Source organism: Oncorhynchus gorbuscha, linkage group LG11 (genome assembly GCF_021184085.1).
Source record: "Oncorhynchus gorbuscha isolate QuinsamMale2020 ecotype Even-year linkage group LG11, OgorEven_v1.0, whole genome shotgun sequence".
NCBI classification, from domain to species: Eukaryota; Metazoa; Chordata; class Actinopteri; order Salmoniformes; family Salmonidae; genus Oncorhynchus; species Oncorhynchus gorbuscha.
Window position 1 is genome coordinate 77,575,232 of NC_060183.1, and position 18,254 is coordinate 77,593,485.

Sequence of the window (18,254 nt, forward strand, 5' to 3'; positions counted from 1 at the left end):
CGTGATTCCCATCAGATCAGGCAGACACTATGAAAGCCTGATGTCATTTCGCTCCATTGACAGATAAATCAGATGTTGCAAATGAGGGGAGGAAAAAGAGGTCATTCTGACCGAAGAGAACAATGTCTTTATAGAAACATAACAATAAAACAGTCGGAGATTACTTCCTGGAGACATGCATAAAACATTCATAAGCAGTACATGCTTATGTCAACAATCACAAGTAAAGAACGTTACTGTGAAATATTGAATAGATAACATTGTGGATGTTGACCTAGCAGACCGCCTCGAAAAGACAGGTGAGAGCAGACCGCCTCGAGAAGACAGGCGAGAGCAGACCGCCTCCAGAAGACAGGTGAGAGCAGACCACCTCAAGAAGATAGGTGAGAGCAGACCGCTTTGAGCAGACAGGTGAGAGCAGGAGGTTATGGACTCACACAGTGGCTAAATTCTAGGACTAAAAAAGTAGCCTGGTACTTGTAAGAGAGCAGTGAGACTCAAATGACTTTAAAAGCAGTTATTCCAATAAGGGAGAGTGATGAAGCAATGTGAAGAGGTTACAGGACACTTCTGACCACTATTTTCATTATTTATTATCAGAGCTTGCTGCTGGAAACACCGAAATACCTCCACTCCAGAAATACACACCAACAAACATGGGATCATTACCCTGTCTCAGTGCAGAGTGCCGACCACAGACGGGGAAATGACTGCCGTTAGGAAGCGTCACCAGAACAAGATCAGAGTGTTTCTCCCAAGAGGGGACGTATGTCTTCTAACATCTCTAACAGGTTCCTGTTTAGACTGTCCCTTACTCAGATTGAATCATGGGACTGATTCCGTGAGATGCAACATAGACATGTAATGAGTCTTGATTCTACACGAAGTGTGTATCTTCTACACAATCTATTTCTACGTAAACATTCTGTAACGTTGCGCCCTCCTGAATGAGAAGACTATGTTCATGTATTGTTGAATAACCACCTCTGAACATGAAGTTTATAATACTCTACTAACTTAATGCAAGCAGGTATGACGCTTCGTGACCTGTTATAAGCAGGTATGAGCCCTTACAATGCTTCACTGAAAATAGAAGTCTTATTAAAAGGATCATGAAGAGACAATACTTACTAAAACACATGCATTTTAACCACAATGCATTACTTAGCATCAAGTAAAGTTTTACCATGAAATTCTCTAAAAACCTACCTTTGACTACATGTAGGGTCAATTTATTGTTCAATCATACATTACATTCCAGTCACTGTTGGGGTTCTATGACTTGTTGCCATGAAAAACATAACTTATACCTAGCAGGCACGGTATTATGATTCAGAGGTCTGAAATACTTCAAAACAAGCATACTGATGATGCAAGGGTAAATCAATTTCATTCATAGTGGTTTGCCAGTTAGCAGTATGCTTTGTACCACACATATTGGGCTAAATTTACTAAGCCTTTGCACCTGTGCATTCAGTTTTGAATCATTTTTTTTAAGAAGGGAGAACAAACAAAAGATAGAAAACAGGAAACATTTATTTCTGTTTTGTCTTAGGATTCCATCCACTGATTACTGTTCCCTTGTGTAAAATGTGATTTGTCTTGTTCCAGGTGTAGAATAGGTACAGATACTTTGTTACTTTGTGAGAGTGATGTGTTTTGCACAGAGGAATCTTAACACAAGCTGTTTCAGTCTTACATCTCTGCCATCAGCCTCTGAAGTCAGGCTAGCTGCACCGAGCCCCGCTACAGACCCCAGACAAGACAGACATAGGACAGGTACCAGGTTGTCTTTATTGCAGTCGTACTGCGCAGAAATCACATTTAACATTGTGGAAACCACATTCGTATCATATAGCAAATCTTCTGAGATGCACGACTGCAAAAAAAGAAGCTTGACCTGGAACGCGGCCATTGGCATCACAGTTGGTAGGACGAGGCTACTTGGAGCGGACACAGCTTGAGCCATTCAACATGACTGCCTGTACAAGACGATCTACACCAGCTCTATGACTTTGGGGATAAAGCGTAGAAGCACAATGTACAGTACTCTGTGGTTAGCCTCAGATCAGTTCACACCAGCTATACACACACACACACAAAAAAGTGGTTCCCAACCTTTTTCGGTTACTGTACCACTGCAAATGAATTTCGCTCTACCCGGAGTACCCCCTCATGTGCATTTTACCAGCAGTCCTATGGTCTCATGAGTCTTCTGAAGTACCCCCTGTGGATAGACCACGTACCCCAAGTGAACCACTGCCCTAAAACATAAATCGGGAGCTCAGTTGGTAAGGCGGTGAAACTGACCAAAGTTGGACTATGTCGTCCATTAAAATTAGACAACAAAAAAAACACAAAAAAACAACAACAAAAACACTGAAATTGGCAAGTTATGGCGACCACTTCACTCACTGGCCAGATTTACTAAACATTTGCTTTGTTCGTGTCAACAGGGGATGAAACCCCAAAGTTAAAACTCTTCATCTATCTTTATTTAACCTTTAAATCTACCTTTACCATTATTCTTCTCAGAACCTGTATTTTCAACCCTCCCCCCACTACTTCCTGTGATTAATTCCCTCTATAAAAATACAGGTACAACATTTGCACCTGATGCAAATGCTTAGTAAATCTGGATCATATGGGCTGAATCCTAACTAGAGATCTGTGCACAAGAGTACAAACTGTTTATCCCTATTGTTTTGCCATTGACATCACTGCATGATTTCCTGGAAGCGAAAGTAAGTTACTAAGAATCCCAAAGTAATGATTCGGCTTGAATGAACAAACAGCGACACCAAGTTCACCTTTCTGTGCTTGAGAATTTTTTTTAAAACCTACAACAGAAGGCTTTTATATATGTGGTCAGTACTCTTCATCTCAACCATATGGTTGGAGGGGCTGCCGTTTCCATAGAACTGAAGTATCTGCTAGTGTGCCATTCCAGGGTCGTGTTCATTAGGGTATACAACGAAAAGCAAAAAAAAAAAAAATGCATTTACTTCCTTTTGGTCCCTACTGAACACGACCATGGTGTCCGTTGGCTATTTCAGGAGTCAAAGCATTTCATGATGGCCTCCCTGTCGAACTTGAAGTTGAGGAAGGACCTGGAGGAGAGGTGTTCACAGTTGCTGTTGCAGACCACCTGCTGCCCATTGGTGGAGCTGCACGTGTCAGATGGCAGTGCTGCATCTGGGAAGAGAAAGGGAGCAGTTTCAGTGGACACAGAGGGAGAGGTCACCTCAACACCCCGCCCCCCCTCAGACATTTTGAAAATGTTGGCTCTCTGAAAATGTCTGACTGATGTTGAAGTGAACAATACCTTTCAATTCTCACTCTGAACTCATAAAAAGGTGGCCAAACCTCTTGGGGAGCAACCCTCTCACAACATAATTTTGTGACATTCTAGTCATGTGCTCCTCAGGATCTTGATTGGCTGGATCAGGTGTGTTAACTGTACCCGAGCTACAGTAGTTAGAAGATCTCCAGGAGTAACAGCCACCCCTGAGCTAGTTAGAAGATCTCTAGAAGTAACAGCCACCCCTGAGCTAGTTAGAAGATCTCCAGGAGTCACGGCCAATCCTGAGCTAGTTAGAAGACCTCCAGGAGTCACGGCCACCCCTGAACTAGTTAGAAGACCTCCAGGAGTCACGGCCACCCCTGAGCTAGTTAGAAGACCTCCAGGAGTCACGGCCACCCCTGAGCTAGTTAGAAGTTCTCTATAGTGAAAAAGAGGGACCCAAAACAATGTGCATCTGAAAAAATGAACGTATAGTTGCTTTAAACAGCACATAAAAGCTGTTACATATCAATTGAAAACTTTTCTCATTCCTAATCTTCACTTTGTGCCATACCTGTGTCGAAGTTGTCCTGTAGTCTCCTGGGCTGAAGTCTCTTCTCCTCTTTCTGGAAGAACAGTTTTAACATGTTAAATGCAAAAAAATATGTCCATGATAAATCAACAGACTATGATCAAACTTCAAGCAAAAAAACAACAATACACACAATCACCATTGAACACATGAATATAATTGCAATTGAAAATGCGAGACAGATTTGTATTAAATTAGTATAGAATAACTAGAAAGCTTTGAGAAAATGTGTGTAGTTTCTTCAGCTATTCACTTGTTTTAGATCTAGTTTAATCTTGGACACCCAGAACTAAAATCTTCTGTAATTTTTTCAGATGCTCGATAGAGTTCTGTGGGGGGGGGGGGGGGGGGGGGGGTACTAACGAGACTAGCGATGTCTCCACCCCTCTCAACGGAAGCTCTCGGCCAGTTTCGGGCAAGTCCCTTCTAAAATTGGAAAGATGCGAGCACCTGTGACATCGTGATTTGTCAAAATGATCAGCGCTGGAAAATCAGCATACCGGAACAAAGTACCTCGTTAGTTGTCGCATACCACAGTCTGTCGACAGATGCTACTACCATTTATGTTACCTGCATCTGTCCACAAGAAATTAGATCTAGCTAGAAGTGTTGTTAGTATTGGTCTAGATTACATCTAGCCTGGTCCCAGATCTGTGGTCTCCTCCTCTAGCCTGGTCCCAGATCTGTGGTCTCCTCCTCTAGCCTGGTCCCAGATCTGTTAGTGCTCTTGCCAACTCCATTGCTGTTATTATCAAGCTATAGGTGTTTGCCTTGACAAAGATAGTCTCGGTAGAGGTCAAGTAAATTGGTCTAGATCCTGGTCTATAGTTTATACTAGTTAGAGGTCTAGTTTGTATAATTAGCTTTATTTCGGGAACGGTTCAGTTGGTCTGGACCTACATCTATGATGATGTGTAGAGGGTCTAGGTCAGTTATAGTTACAGCTGAAGTCGGAAGTTTACATACACTTAGGTTGGAGTCATTAAAACTTGTTTGTTTTTCAACCACTCCACAAATTTCTTGTTAACAAACTATAGTTTTGGGAAGTCGGTTAGGACATCTACTTTGTGCATGACACAAGTAATTTTTCCAACAATTGTTTACAGACAGATTAGAACATTTGTGGGCAGAAATGAAAAAGAGAGTTCGAGCAAGGAGGTCTACAAACCCGACTCAGTTACACCAGCTCTGTCAGGAGGACTTATTGTGGGAAGCTTGTGGAAGGCTACCCGAAACGTTTGACCCAAGTTAAACAATTTAAAGGCAATGCTACCAAATACTAATTGTGTATGTAAACTTCGACTTCAATTGTAGATGTGTAGAGGGTCTTGGTCAGTTATAGTTAGATGTGTAGAGGGTCTAGGTAAGTTATAGTTAAATGTCTAGTTGATCTAGATGTATAGTGAAGTTTGATACCTCATAAGGATAGATCAACAGCTCCTGGAGTACACCAAAACCAGTCCACTGATTTAACTAATGAGAGGCTTGATTATAATGGGACCATTTAGAATCAGCTGTGCTAGTTCGGGAATACGTCAATAAGTGGACTGGCTAGGAGTACAGGTTTGGGAAACACTAAACAACAAGATGAAAGGGAGACAGCGACCGAAGCGGTGTTCCTATTTCCTACACTTCTCCTATAGGGTGTGCAGAAGGTTTTGTATTTTGCAAGTTTGACACATGTAGTGACTGTAGTAGTAATGGTAGTAGTTATAGTGAGCTATTTAGGGGTGGCTTGTAGGTATGGCATTATTATAGTGGGTTAAAACAGTAAGGTAGTGTGAGTACTATAGGGGGGGGGGGGCAGGAAGCTGTAAGGTTTTACATCTAATCATTTTAGCAGACAGTCTTATTCAGAGCAAGTCCCAGTTACTACAGTTGGAGCACTCATCTTAAGGTACCTATAAAAATCTGTATTGACGAAATCAATGGCCCAATGGTTAGAATGTTGGACAAGTAACCGAAAGGTTGCAAGATCGAATTACCAAGCAGTCAAGGTAAAAAAAAAAAATCTGTTGTTCTGCCCCTGAACAAGGCAGTTAACCCAGGCCGTCATTGAAAATAAGAAGTTGTTCTTAACCGACGTGCCTAGTTTAAACGTAAAATTAAACAAATCTAAGTTGAGACGGCTCACACTTGTCAACGTCGGTTTGATGTTTGTAGAGCAAACAGTTGAAGACCCATATCAAATCTAAAATGGATGGCCTATAGGGCTTGGATATTTTTTTTAAAGGAGGGGAAAAAAAGTTATAGAATACACAGAATCCAGAAGTTTTTTGCCAAGCAATACAAGCCGAGTCAGTGAGAAAGTAGCATATATATAATTTTTTAAAGACTAGTGCTAGCCTGGATGTTTTAAAATAGTTTTGGCGTTGGTAGCCATTACGGTTTTGGGACTACAGGTGGCGGAGGACAGCCAATGAGAAAAAGTAAGCCAGATTTCAGTAGTTGTTTTCACTTTCAGCAAGCACACCTAACAAACTATATGGTGAGGCGTTACACACAGCTTCAGCCAAGCTAAGTTTCACCTGCTGGTTGCCGACTCCATTGGCCCTTTTCTTCAGGTTGGGAGAATCCTGGTGCTTCTTCCCATTGCCTTTCACATTGAGGTTCTGCAGACAGGAGCAAGTACCATAGAACCAGGACTCATACTTTGGACATTCAACAACAATAAAAATATATTGGAGTAGCCACTGATGCACTTCTCCTACTATAGTGTCCTCTGAATAACATAGAAAATTGGGGGGGGGTTATTTTGGTTTAGGTCAGTTTTGATTAATGGGTGCTGTCAGAAAAGCAGGAATTGTTGAAAAAATAAATTATAATTTCAGGCTAGACACAGAAATATTTTTGCATTCTACAAGGCCTGATTCTGAACAAGGCCAAACTGGGAAGACTAGTTCTGTCACCCTCTGCTGGTAACTGAAAAACAACCCAAAACAGACCTTTTGCCCTTCAGTGAATTGATGCTGGATTGCAATTGCTGCATTGTTTTGATCACACTAAGAGATATCGGTATGCTACAGTATCCTAGCGCAGAGTAAACACACACTCAGTGTTGCCTCGCCCATTAAACAATCTGGCTTTGCCTGAGGAAGACTGACAGTGAGCATGCAATGTGTTTCAACCTGAGTGTTTGTCATGCTTTTGTTAGTTTATCCGTTGTAGTATTCTTGAAGCAGACATCCCCCCCCCAATCTTGCATTTGGTCTAAAAACTAAACGAGTCAGCTGCAGCAGGCCTCAGCACTCTGAAGTTAAGTCTGTGGATAACTGCCCAAAGTATCCAATTTATAGAGTCTGCTGGAGCAAGTGTGGGGTACCTGAGCCGTAACATTTTCTGATACTGCACGATTCAGAGTTGAGATTAGTGCACGATAAAGGCTTTCCCATAAGTCATTTATTCATGTCAATGGGAGACTCGAGTTAAGCACGCGTGAACATTTCGTCAATATACACAGATCTCTGGACGGATACACTTTCATGCCCGCTACATTAGGTTAGTGACACACAGAGCGCATAAGAGAGGAATGTGCACAACACAATGACAAGAGGGACAGTTCGTGAAAGTGTGCCTTATCTACTTTGAAGAACTAGTAAAATGATTGTCAGACAGCTCTGCAGCATACTTAGGCGGGCTATATAAATAGGATGACTAAACGTACAGGAAGCACAGAGATGTGATCTGGGTGGCTGCTACTTCCTGAGCAGAGATGATGACTAAAGAAATGAAAAATAATAAAGTCAAATAAAAACTAAATAATGTAACCAACTGAAATTTTTACTTCATAGTCATTTTCTATTGATGTCTACCCAATGTGGACCTGACAGACAACATATTTTTGAAGTTTTGGCAATTGAATGTTCACCATTTTTTGCTTAGGAATTTCCATTAGAAAGCTCTAAAATCATTTTAAAAATGTCATTATTTCATTATGCATTTAACATTATTCTTCCTTTTTTTAATTATCGAAACTATTAAAACATTTTTTTAAACCAAAACAACCTTAAATAGCTCTAAAATCGCTCAGCACTACCCAAACAGACATTCCTGACCATAGATGACCGTTCAAACAGCAGAGACCAACCAACCTTGGCTTTCAAGAGTTCAGAGACCTCGTATTGGCTCAGCTGTCCCAGAGGCTTGGGTTGCTTCTGCTTCCCCCACCCCTCTGCTGGAGATGCCTCAGGCAACATCTGGGCCCGTCGATGCTTGGAGCTATAGAAGAAGAAATGATTCAATTCATATTTAAAAAAAAAAAATCTTTATTGTCCAAAAGTATATAACAATTGTCTTCAGCATGGGCATAAGTGTCTTACCGTGCTTTGTCCAGAGGTTTGCATGGAGTGCTGCCATTGGATGCAAAATCCTCATCACTGTCTGTAGACTCTCCTTTACGCTTGGCAATCCATTCTCGAAGTGGTCTGTGGAGGGCAAAGTAGAGATGCTAGAATCAAATGACTGAATAATTAGGTGGTATTAAAAACTGGCATCAGCTTTATACAAACAGGATAGATGATTACACAATAAAATACTGTACAAGTTGGCTACAACTATAGGGGACTTCATATTGTATTTGTGTCTCCCTTTCCCGTAAGCCTATTACATGGATCAGAGAGCGTCATTTCTATAAAATTCTGTTTTGTCAGTATCAGCAGAGTAGTTGACGTCGTAGGCTACCCTGTAATTTGTGTCGTAGGCTATTCAAAAGTGTAGGAGGAATGAAATAGGTTAATAAAAAAAAGGCCAAGAGAAGAAGAAACATACCTGGAAACAGCCTAGATTTACTCTACTACACACTCAGCTACGCCTTGAACTGTATATTTTGCCAGTAACAGTAATCAAGTTAAGTTATTAGCCTGTAATGCCTATCCAATCATCACATTATGAATAGTAGGCGCTCTGACATTAGTCTGCAAATGCATGGAATGCTTTATGAAGGTGCGTCTTTAATGGTGAAAATGTGCTTCCCCAAACTAGAAACTCCGGTGTCGCCTTTAGCTACACCCTAAACGTATATTCATGCTGCACTGACAGGTTATATTTGACAAACTGAAAAAGCAACACTAGAGAGTATTCCACCGTTTACTAGATACTCTTATCACATGCAGTAGGCTGTCATGCAAGTCTTTCATAAATGCTGAAAATATATTTTTATTTAAAAAAAAGGTGTTTGTATGTGTGTATATACACATACTAGTACCAGTCAAAAGTTGACAGCTACTCATTCCAGGGTTTTTTGTCATTTTTTTACATTGTCGAATAATAGTGAAGACATCAAAACTATGAAATAATACAAGGAATGTAGTAACCCCCCCCAAAAAAGAATAGCTAAACAAATCAAAATATATTTTAGATTCTTTTAAGTAGTCACCCTTTGCCTTAACAATTAACTGTGCCTTTTTAATAGTACATTTGTGTAATTTAGTTCCTTCTTAATGCGTTTGAGCCAATCAGTTGTGTTGTGACAGGGTAGGGGTGGTACACAGAAGATAGCCCTATTTGGTAAAAGACCAAGTCCATATTATGGCAAGAACAGCTCAAATAAGCAAAGAGAAACAATGGTCCATCATTACTTTAAGACTTTTAGGTCAGTCCATGCAGAACATTAAGAACTTTGAAAAAGTTTCTTCAAGCGCGGTCGCAGAAACCATCAAGCGGTATAATGAAACCACTACTAAAGGACACCAATAAGAAGAAGAGACTTGCTTGGATCGAGAAACACAAGCAATGGACATTAGACCGGTGGAAATCTGTCCTTTGGTCAGATGAGTCCAAATGAGAGATATTTCGTTCCAACCACCGTGTCCTTGTGAGACAGAGAATTTGAACGGATTAACTCTGCATGTGTGGTTCCCTCCGTGAAGCATGGAGGAGGTGGTGTGATGGTGCTTTAATGGTGACACGGTTTGTGATTTATTTAGAATTCAAGGCATTTATTTAGAATTCACTTAACCAGCATGACTACCATAACATTCTACAGCGATACGCCATCCCATCTGGTTTGCACTTAGTGGGACAATCATTTGTTTTTCAACAGGACAATAACCCAACACCTCCAGGCTGTGTAAGGACTATTTGACCAAGAAGGAGAGTGATGGAGTGCTGCATCAGATGACCTGGCCTCCACATTCACCCGACCTCAACTCAATTGAGATGGTTTAGGATGAGTTAGGCCACAGAGTGAAGGAAAAGCAGCCAACAAGAGCTCAACATATGTGGGAACTCCTTCAAGACTGATGGAAAAGCATTCCAGGTGAAGCGGTTTGAGAGAATGCCAAAAGTGTGCAAAGCTGTCAAGGCAACAGGTAGCTACTTTGAAGAATCACCACTTTAGGTTACTACATGATTCCATATGTGTAATTACATATAGTTTGATGTCTTCACTATTATTCTACAATGTAGAAAATAGTACAAATCAAGAAAAAGCCTTGAGCAGGTGTGTCCAAACTTTTGACTGGTACTATATACAGTAGGGCAAAAAAGTATTTAGTCAGCCACCAATTGTGCAAGTTCTCCCACTTAAAAAGATCAGGCCTGTAATATATCATAGGTACACTTTAACTATGACAGACAAAATGAGAAAAAAAAAATCCAGAAAATTACATTGTAGGATTTTTTATGAATTTATTTGCAAATTATGGTGTAAAATAAGTATTTGGTCAATAACAAAAGTTGCTCAATACTTTGTTATATACCCTTTGTTGGCAATGACAGAGGTCAAACGTTTTCTGTAAGTCTTCACAAGTTTTTCACACACTGTTGCCAGTATTTTGGCCCATTCCTCCATGCAGATCTCCTCTAGAGCAGTGATGTTTTGGGGCTGTTGCTGGGCAACACGGACTTTCAACTCCCTCCAAAGATTCTGGAGACTGGCTAGGCCACTCCAGGACCTTGAAATGCTTCTTACGAAGCCACTCCTTCGTTGCCCGGGCGGTGTGTTTGGGATCATTGTCATGCTGAAAGACCCAGCCACATTTCATCTTCAATGCCCTTGCTGATGGAAGGATTTCACTCAAAATTTCACGATACATGGCCCCATTCATTCTTTCCTTTACACGGATCAGTCGTCCTGGTCCCTTTGTAGAAAAACAGCCCCAAAGCATGATGTTTCCACCCCCATGCTTCACAGTAGGTATGGTGTTCTTTGGATGCAACTCAGCATTCTTTGTCCTCCAAACACAACGAGTTGGGTTTTACCAAAAAGTTTTATTTTGGTTTAATCTGACCATATGACGTTCTCCCAATCTTCTTCTGGATCATCCAAATGCTCTCTAGCAAACTTCAGACGGGCCTGGACATGTACGGGCTTAAGCAGGGGGACACGTCTTGCACTGCAGGATTTGAGTCCCTGGCGGCGTAGCGAGTTACTGATGGTAGGCTTTGTTACTTTGGTCCCAGCTGGTCATTCACTAGGTCCCCTCGTGTGGTTCTGGGATTTTTGCTCACCGTTCTTGTGATCATTTTGACCCCACGGGGTGAGACCTTGCATGGAGCCCCAGGTCGAGGGAGATTATCAGTGGTCTTGTACGTCTTCCATTTCCTAATAATTGCTCCCACAGTTGATTTCTTCAAACCAAGCTGCTTACCGATTGCAGATTCAGTCTTCCCAGCCTGGTACAGGTCTACAATTTTGTTTCTGGTGTCCTTGGTCATAGTGTGACTGTTTGAAGTTGTGGACAGGTGTCTTTTATACTGATAACAAGTTCAAACAGGTGCCATTAATACAGGTAACAAGTGGAGCCTCTTAAAAAAGAAGTTACAGGTCTGTGAGAGCCAGAAATCTTGCTTGTTTGTTATTGACCAAATACTTATTTTCCACCATAATTTGCAAATAAATGAATTGAAAATCCTACAATGTGATTTTCTTTTCTAATTTTGTCTGTCATAGTTGAAGTGTACCTAAGTGTACCTACGGAATTGTTAGCTAGATTACTTGTTGGTTATTACTGCATTGTCGGAACTAGAAGCACAAGCATTTCGCTACACTCGCACTAACATCTGCTAACCATGTGCATGTGACAAAGAAAATTGGATTTGATTTGATTTATGATGAAAATTACAGGCCTCTCATCTTTTTAAGTGGGAGAACTTGCACAATTGGTGGCTGACTAAATACTTTTTATTTATCGATATCCATATACATACTATCTCTGTACAGTATATATAACCCTATACAGTGTGTATGTACAGTATGTACAGTGGGGCAAAAAAGTATGAAGTCAGCCACCAATTGTGCAAGTTCTCCCACTTAAAAATCATACAATGTGATTTTCTGGATTTTTTTCTGTCATAGTTGAAGTGTACCTATGATGAAAATTACAGGCCTCATCTTTTTAAGTGGGAGAACTTGCACAATTGGTGGCTGACTAAATACTTTTTTGCCCCACTGTATATGTATATTTACCCCAAAAATGTACGGGGATTGCTTTTAAATTTTATTTTACCTTTATTTAACTAGTCAAGTCAGTTAAGAACAAATTCTTATTTTCAATGACGGCCTAGGAACAGTGGGTTAACTGTCTGTTCAGAACAACAGATTTGTACCTTGTCAGCTTGGGGATTTGAACTTGCAACCTTTCGATTACATTGTTGGAAGCTACAATATTACAGCTGAACCACCCACTCAAAAAAATAAGACAAATAATAAGTCCGAAATGGGCATCTTTATCAGTGTGAAGCAAGAAAAAAAAGAAGAAATCTGCACCCGGCTCTTGAATAAGCTTTACGTATCGGCCTCACAGCCTTTGTCAGAGCTTTTAAAAAATGAACACGCTTATGTAGACCTAGCCCCACCCACATCCGTTCCACGCATCGAATGGGGTTGGAGTCGAGGGAAAACAAATAAGTGCTTAACAAATACAACAAAGTGCATTTCAAAAAAATATTCAAATGAAGTGTGTATATAAAAACGTATTAAGCACGTCTGTAAGAACCACAATGAGGACATCGACCTACCAAGCAAGTTTTCATAAATCATTGTGTTGGAAAACATCAGCGTAATCTGAAATGGGGGTATAATTCATGTCTGGACGGTGAAAATCCCATTCTCTTTTACTCAGAGTATTATTTATCACCTGCCTGTCTGAGATCTTAACTTTCTCTATGCCACAAAAAAAAATTATATATATATATATATTTCTTTAAACATTTAAAATGTCATGTTTCAGGTCATTAAAATGTACTGCGACTGGATAATCCCTGTCGTTTCTCCTGATTGATCTTTTATGTTCACACAAATTCTTTATGAGAGAACAAGAGGTTTTACCTACATAACACAGCCCACAAGGACATTTAATCGTGTTGATAAACGTCGGTGGTGGAGCACGTAATAATGCAATTTATTTGGAACTGTTTTCCTGTATGTGGGCAGCAGAAATATTCACACTTCAAGATATTGTTGCACTGTGAGCAACCTCTGCATTTATAGCTACCATTCAGAACTGTGCGTAAAAGAGCCTGGCTGATTTCCTTGTGGCTGGCAGTTGGCATGGACCAATTTATCACGTAAATTGCGACCTCTCCTATATACAATAAGTGGGGGATTCTTAAATTCAGCTGGCAAAGCTGGGTCCGATGACAAAACATGCCCGTGTTTCTTGACAGCATCTCCCACTTCTCGTGAGTTCAAAGTATATGTAGCTGTGAACATTACAGAGTGTTCATTAGCTCTAAGTGGGTCTTTTCTGTATCCATTCATCTCGTGTTTTCCCCAATGCCAAATGAAGAGCTTCATCCACACATTGTGGAGAATAGCCTCTTCTTAGAAACCGAATGCGCATCTCTGCTGCTTTTTCTATATAGTCCTCTGTGGAGTGGTATATTTAGCACAGTCTGAAAAACTGTCTCAGGGTGGAAGCTGTCCCCCCTGTAATAGTGTGTTTCTGTCCATTTATTTTCTATACGGCATTTCACAATCCATATGTCGAGGTAATGAACACAGTGTCACATTCAATAGTGAATTTGAGATTGGAGTCAATGTCATTGAATAATGCCAGAAAGTCTGACAGCTCTTTCCCCCGTTACTCCCCATATGCAAAAGACTGTCATATCAATACCACGTCAGGACTTTATTCAAAAACGGATTTGCGTTTTCATTGTAAACAAAACGTTCTTCAAAATTACCCACATAAAGGTTAGCATAGCTCAGAACGAATGCGGAGCCCATCGATGTTTCAATCGTTTGGAGGTGAGAGATGCAAACTCGATCTCAACCTTTAAGTCTTTACTGAAGACTCATCTCTTCAGTGGGTCATATGATTGAGTGTAGTCTGGCCCAGGAGTGTAAAGGTGAACGGAAAGGCTCTGGAGCAACGAACCGCCCTTGCTGTCTCTGCCTGGCCGGTTCCCCTCTTTCCACTGGGATTCTCTGCCTCTAACCCTATTACAGGGGCTGAGACACTCGCTTACTAGGGCTCTTTCATACCGTCCCTAGGAGGGGTGCATCACTTGAGTGGGTTGAGTCACTGATGTGATCTTCCTGTCTGGATTGGCGCCACCCCTTGGGTTGTGCCGTGGCGGAGATCTTTGTGGGCTATGCTCGGCCTTGTCTCAGGATGGTAAGTTGGTGGTTGAAGATATCCCTCTAGTGGTGTGGGGGCTGTGCTTTGGCAAAGTTGGTGGGGTTATATCCTTCCTGTTTGGCACTGGGGTGTCATCAGATGGGGCCACAGTGTCTCCTGACCCCTCCTGTCTCAGCCTCCAGTATTTATGCTGCAGTAGTTTGTGTCGGGGGGCTAGTGTCAGTTTGTTATATGTGGAGTATTTCTCCTGTCCTATCCGGTGTCCTGTGTGAATGCAAGTATGCTCGCTCTAATTCTCTCAGAGGACCTGAGTCCTAGGACCATGCCTCAGGACTACCTGACATGACGACTCCTTGCTGTCCCCAGTCCACCTGGCCATGCTGCTGCTCCAGTTTCAACTGTTCTGCCTGTGATTATTATTATTTGACCATGCTGGTCATTTATGAACATTTGAACATCTTGGCCATGTTCTGTTATAATCTCCACCCGGCACAGCCAGAAGAGGACTGGCCACCCCACATAGCCTGGTTCCTCTCTAGGTTTTGGCCTTTCTAGGGACTTTTTCCTAGCCACCGTGCTTCTACACCTGCATTGCTTGCTGTTTGGGGTTTTAGGCTGGGTTTCTGTACAGCACTTTGAGATATCAGCTGATGTACCAAGGGCAATATAAATACATTTGATTTGGAGGTAGTATTCATCATCAAACCTGAAATAGTTGCACGTCAAAACATATACAGCCAGCTCAAGAATAAAGTTTGTTGGTGGGTATTCGTTAGTATCTCTGTCTCTCAAATAATGAGCTAGGGCTGCCAGCTACCCCGTATGGGAATGCTGTTACATAGACTCCGACATTTAAATGTGACCAACAGTCTTCTGTTAAACCCTTTATTGGCAAGATCTTGTTTATGAAGTCTATAGAGTCTTTCACATATGATGGCAATACTTGCCCATGTGAATTAATAAAAGAGTCTACGAAATTCAACAATGGCTCTAGCATTGAACCTATTCCTGCGATCACTGGTTTGCCTGGATAACTGCCTTGTTGTGTTTTAGGTTTGTGTAATTTTGGCAAAATGTACAGGCATGGACGTACAACACATTTGCAGCAAAAGTATTCATATTCAGATTTTGAGATAAGGTTGTTTTAATATGGCTTGCTTCAGATTAGAGCATATATCCCTTTGGAACACCTGTGTGGGATCAACACTCAGTTTTCTATTTAAACGTTCATTATGAATCATGAATATATCTTCTTTGTCATAATCTAAAACAACCACAGCACCCCCCCTTGTCTACAGGTTTGATGACCAAAGATGAATCGTTCATTAAGTGCCTGTTCTTTTGTCCTAGTGATGTTCTTCTGAATGTGTGAAGCGCAATAAGACCCTTACCTGACAAAAGGAATGGCCATGAAAAACTTGTTGGGGGCGAGTCCAAGTTTAGACTTGGGAGTCATGTCGTTTCTGTGACATGGTAGTTTCTCAATCGGGAACCACTCGATGTTCTAGAAGAAACACAGCACAATAGCTAATCCTAGTTGTTCTCTTAAACTGCGTTGTAAATACAAATTGAAAATAGGAACAAAAGATGAGAACGTTAAGGGTTAACTGTACTCTTATCTCCTTCCTTGTTTTGGGGTTGAACTTCGTCTCCTTGGGTACCCCAGGTATTATGTACAATCGGGCCAACTGATCAGTGATTTTCTGCTCGATGTACGTATCTTTGCAGATGCGATCTTTGATATCGAAACCCGTCTCCTCCATAACCTAAGAGAATACAGACATGGGTATGAGAAAACATTATTGAATGAAACGACATATATAGTATCTAGCCATTCTGTATTGAGCAAATACTTTCTTGCCAAATCAGAATTATAAAGACCTATAAAACTGAGATAATTTAATAAGAGGTAATTACCTCTCGTACAGCACAAACATGGGGAGCCTCATCTTCATTGACTTTTCCCTTTGGAAAGCCCCACCCTGACTTGGCCAAATAGCCCTGAACCAGCAATGCCTAAAGAGAATAAATATTAAATATTATAAAAGGACATAACACACACACCTGAGACAACTTAAGACATGAAATGTTTATCAGGAAGTATCACCATACACAGCCAGTGTTATAATGTATGTACTATACGCACATTGTCAAGCGACTCATCTAGAATAATGGCACCATAGGTTGGAACACCCATCTTATATTCCTTCCACTGTTCTAGAACCTTCTGTACATCCTCCCCATTGGGCAGCAAGAATGGACAATGATTAAAAAGTAGCATGTGTCAAGGAGAATGTAAGGAACATTTGCAAAAAAATATCTAGTTTTATGCACCACTCCTCACAAGACGTTATTTGAATTGAAGGTGATGGGGTCTTTTCAAGTTCAACAAGAAACGGTTAGGTGATGACATGTACATAACCTTTCACACAGCGGGCCTATGGTCATAAAGCTTCTTTTTTTTAAAATCAGGAATTAACTAACCAAAGAAAAAAATAACATGAAATCAACCCCCCCAGCCCCCTCTCACATCATTATTCTCATGTAAGGATATCAGCCTTGGCAAAGTCCCTTATCCCGCACTGAGGTAGTCCTGGTGCATTTTGCATGCAGAAGTCCAGGTAGAACCAATGGGCAAGCTCGATCTGGAAGCACACGCGGATAGCATTGTCTCGCTCTTCACTAGGGATGTGGAGGATGAATCGACTGGAAAGAGGAGGGGCAAATCAGTACAGTAGCAGAACTACACGGACATAGTTAATTAGACAACATACTGTGGTCCATGTCACAATACAGTTTGAGTTATGAAACTACAACACAGTATAATGAAGTACCATCATGACTGTAGCGAAGCTTGGGGTTCCGTGTATGCAGCTAGGGGCGCATTCATTACGAAAACCGTTTAAGAACCAAACAGAGCAAATCACGAGTTAATATTTGACGATTAGCCATCACTAGCAGAGGCTGCTGCCTATATACATAGACTTGAAATGACTGGCCACTTTAATAAAATGGTACACTAGTCACTTTAATAATGTTTACATATTTTGCATTACTCATCTCATATGTATATACTATATGCTGGTATCTTAGTCTATGCCGCTCTAACATTGCTCGTCCATATAGTTATATATTCTTAATTCCATTCCTTTACTTAGATGTGTGTATATGTTGTGAAATTGTTGGATATTACTTGATATTATTGCACGGTCGAAGCTAGAAACACGTGCATTTCGCTACACCTGCAATAACATCTACTAAACACGTGTATGTGACCAATACATGTCATTAACACATTCAGATAGGTCCCTCCCCGTTTCGTTGCGTTTGAGAAACGTTTTGTAACATAATTAATACAGCCCCTGAGAACACTGATGCAACGCACTTTCGTTAAGTCAACCCCATTGTCACTTGGAGACAGACAAACTACCGAGGTATCTAGCGAGTTATCCACAACCAACGTTACGACAAGCCACAAGCACAATAAAAGACACCCCTCCGGGTATAGTGTTAGTAAGAAAACAAGTTAGACACGTTTGACGCGGTATTTACCTGCAGAGGTCGTCCAATACGCCGTTGGGAATCTCCCCTCTTTTTGTCTCCATGTTGAGGATAAAAACATCCCGAACTCGCGAAACAATGAGGCGAAAAATAAACAGCGCAAAGCTACTATTTTCTTAAATCTCGAATCAATGCATTCTATTGATCAATCAAGGCGAACTATATGTGTCAGGTTCGTCAAATGTCCCTAAACTTACACAAATAAATACATGTAAGCTACGTTAGCTCGCTAAAAACAAACTCCAACACCGCGCAATCGAAAAAGAAAGGTAGAAACGCCACTGTTGATGATGTG

General features: G+C 41.0%; 1 protein-coding gene across 2 annotated transcripts; it reads right to left on the reverse strand.

Moving 5' to 3' along the window:
• Nucleotides 1-1,774: 1,774 nt before the first annotated feature.
• On the reverse strand, nucleotides 1,775-18,254 carry dcp2 (decapping mRNA 2). 2 transcript variants are annotated; one of them, XM_046290576.1, is made up of 11 exons: nucleotides 17,951-18,253; nucleotides 16,953-17,104; nucleotides 16,545-16,672; nucleotides 16,316-16,414; nucleotides 16,012-16,164; nucleotides 15,790-15,902; nucleotides 8,195-8,299; nucleotides 7,967-8,093; nucleotides 6,404-6,487; nucleotides 3,858-3,909; nucleotides 1,775-3,195 (listed from the first exon to the last, which is right to left on the reverse strand). In XM_046290576.1, exons 1-11 carry the CDS (start codon nucleotides 18,001-18,003, stop codon nucleotides 3,053-3,055), a joined length of 1,209 nt encoding a protein of 402 aa, XP_046146532.1. In that variant the 5' UTR covers nucleotides 18,004-18,253; the 3' UTR covers nucleotides 1,775-3,052. The 2 variants fall into 2 exon arrangements, with proteins under 2 accessions (XP_046146532.1, XP_046146533.1); XM_046290577.1 differs by lacking the exon at nucleotides 6,404-6,487 and having other exon boundaries at nucleotides 17,951-18,254.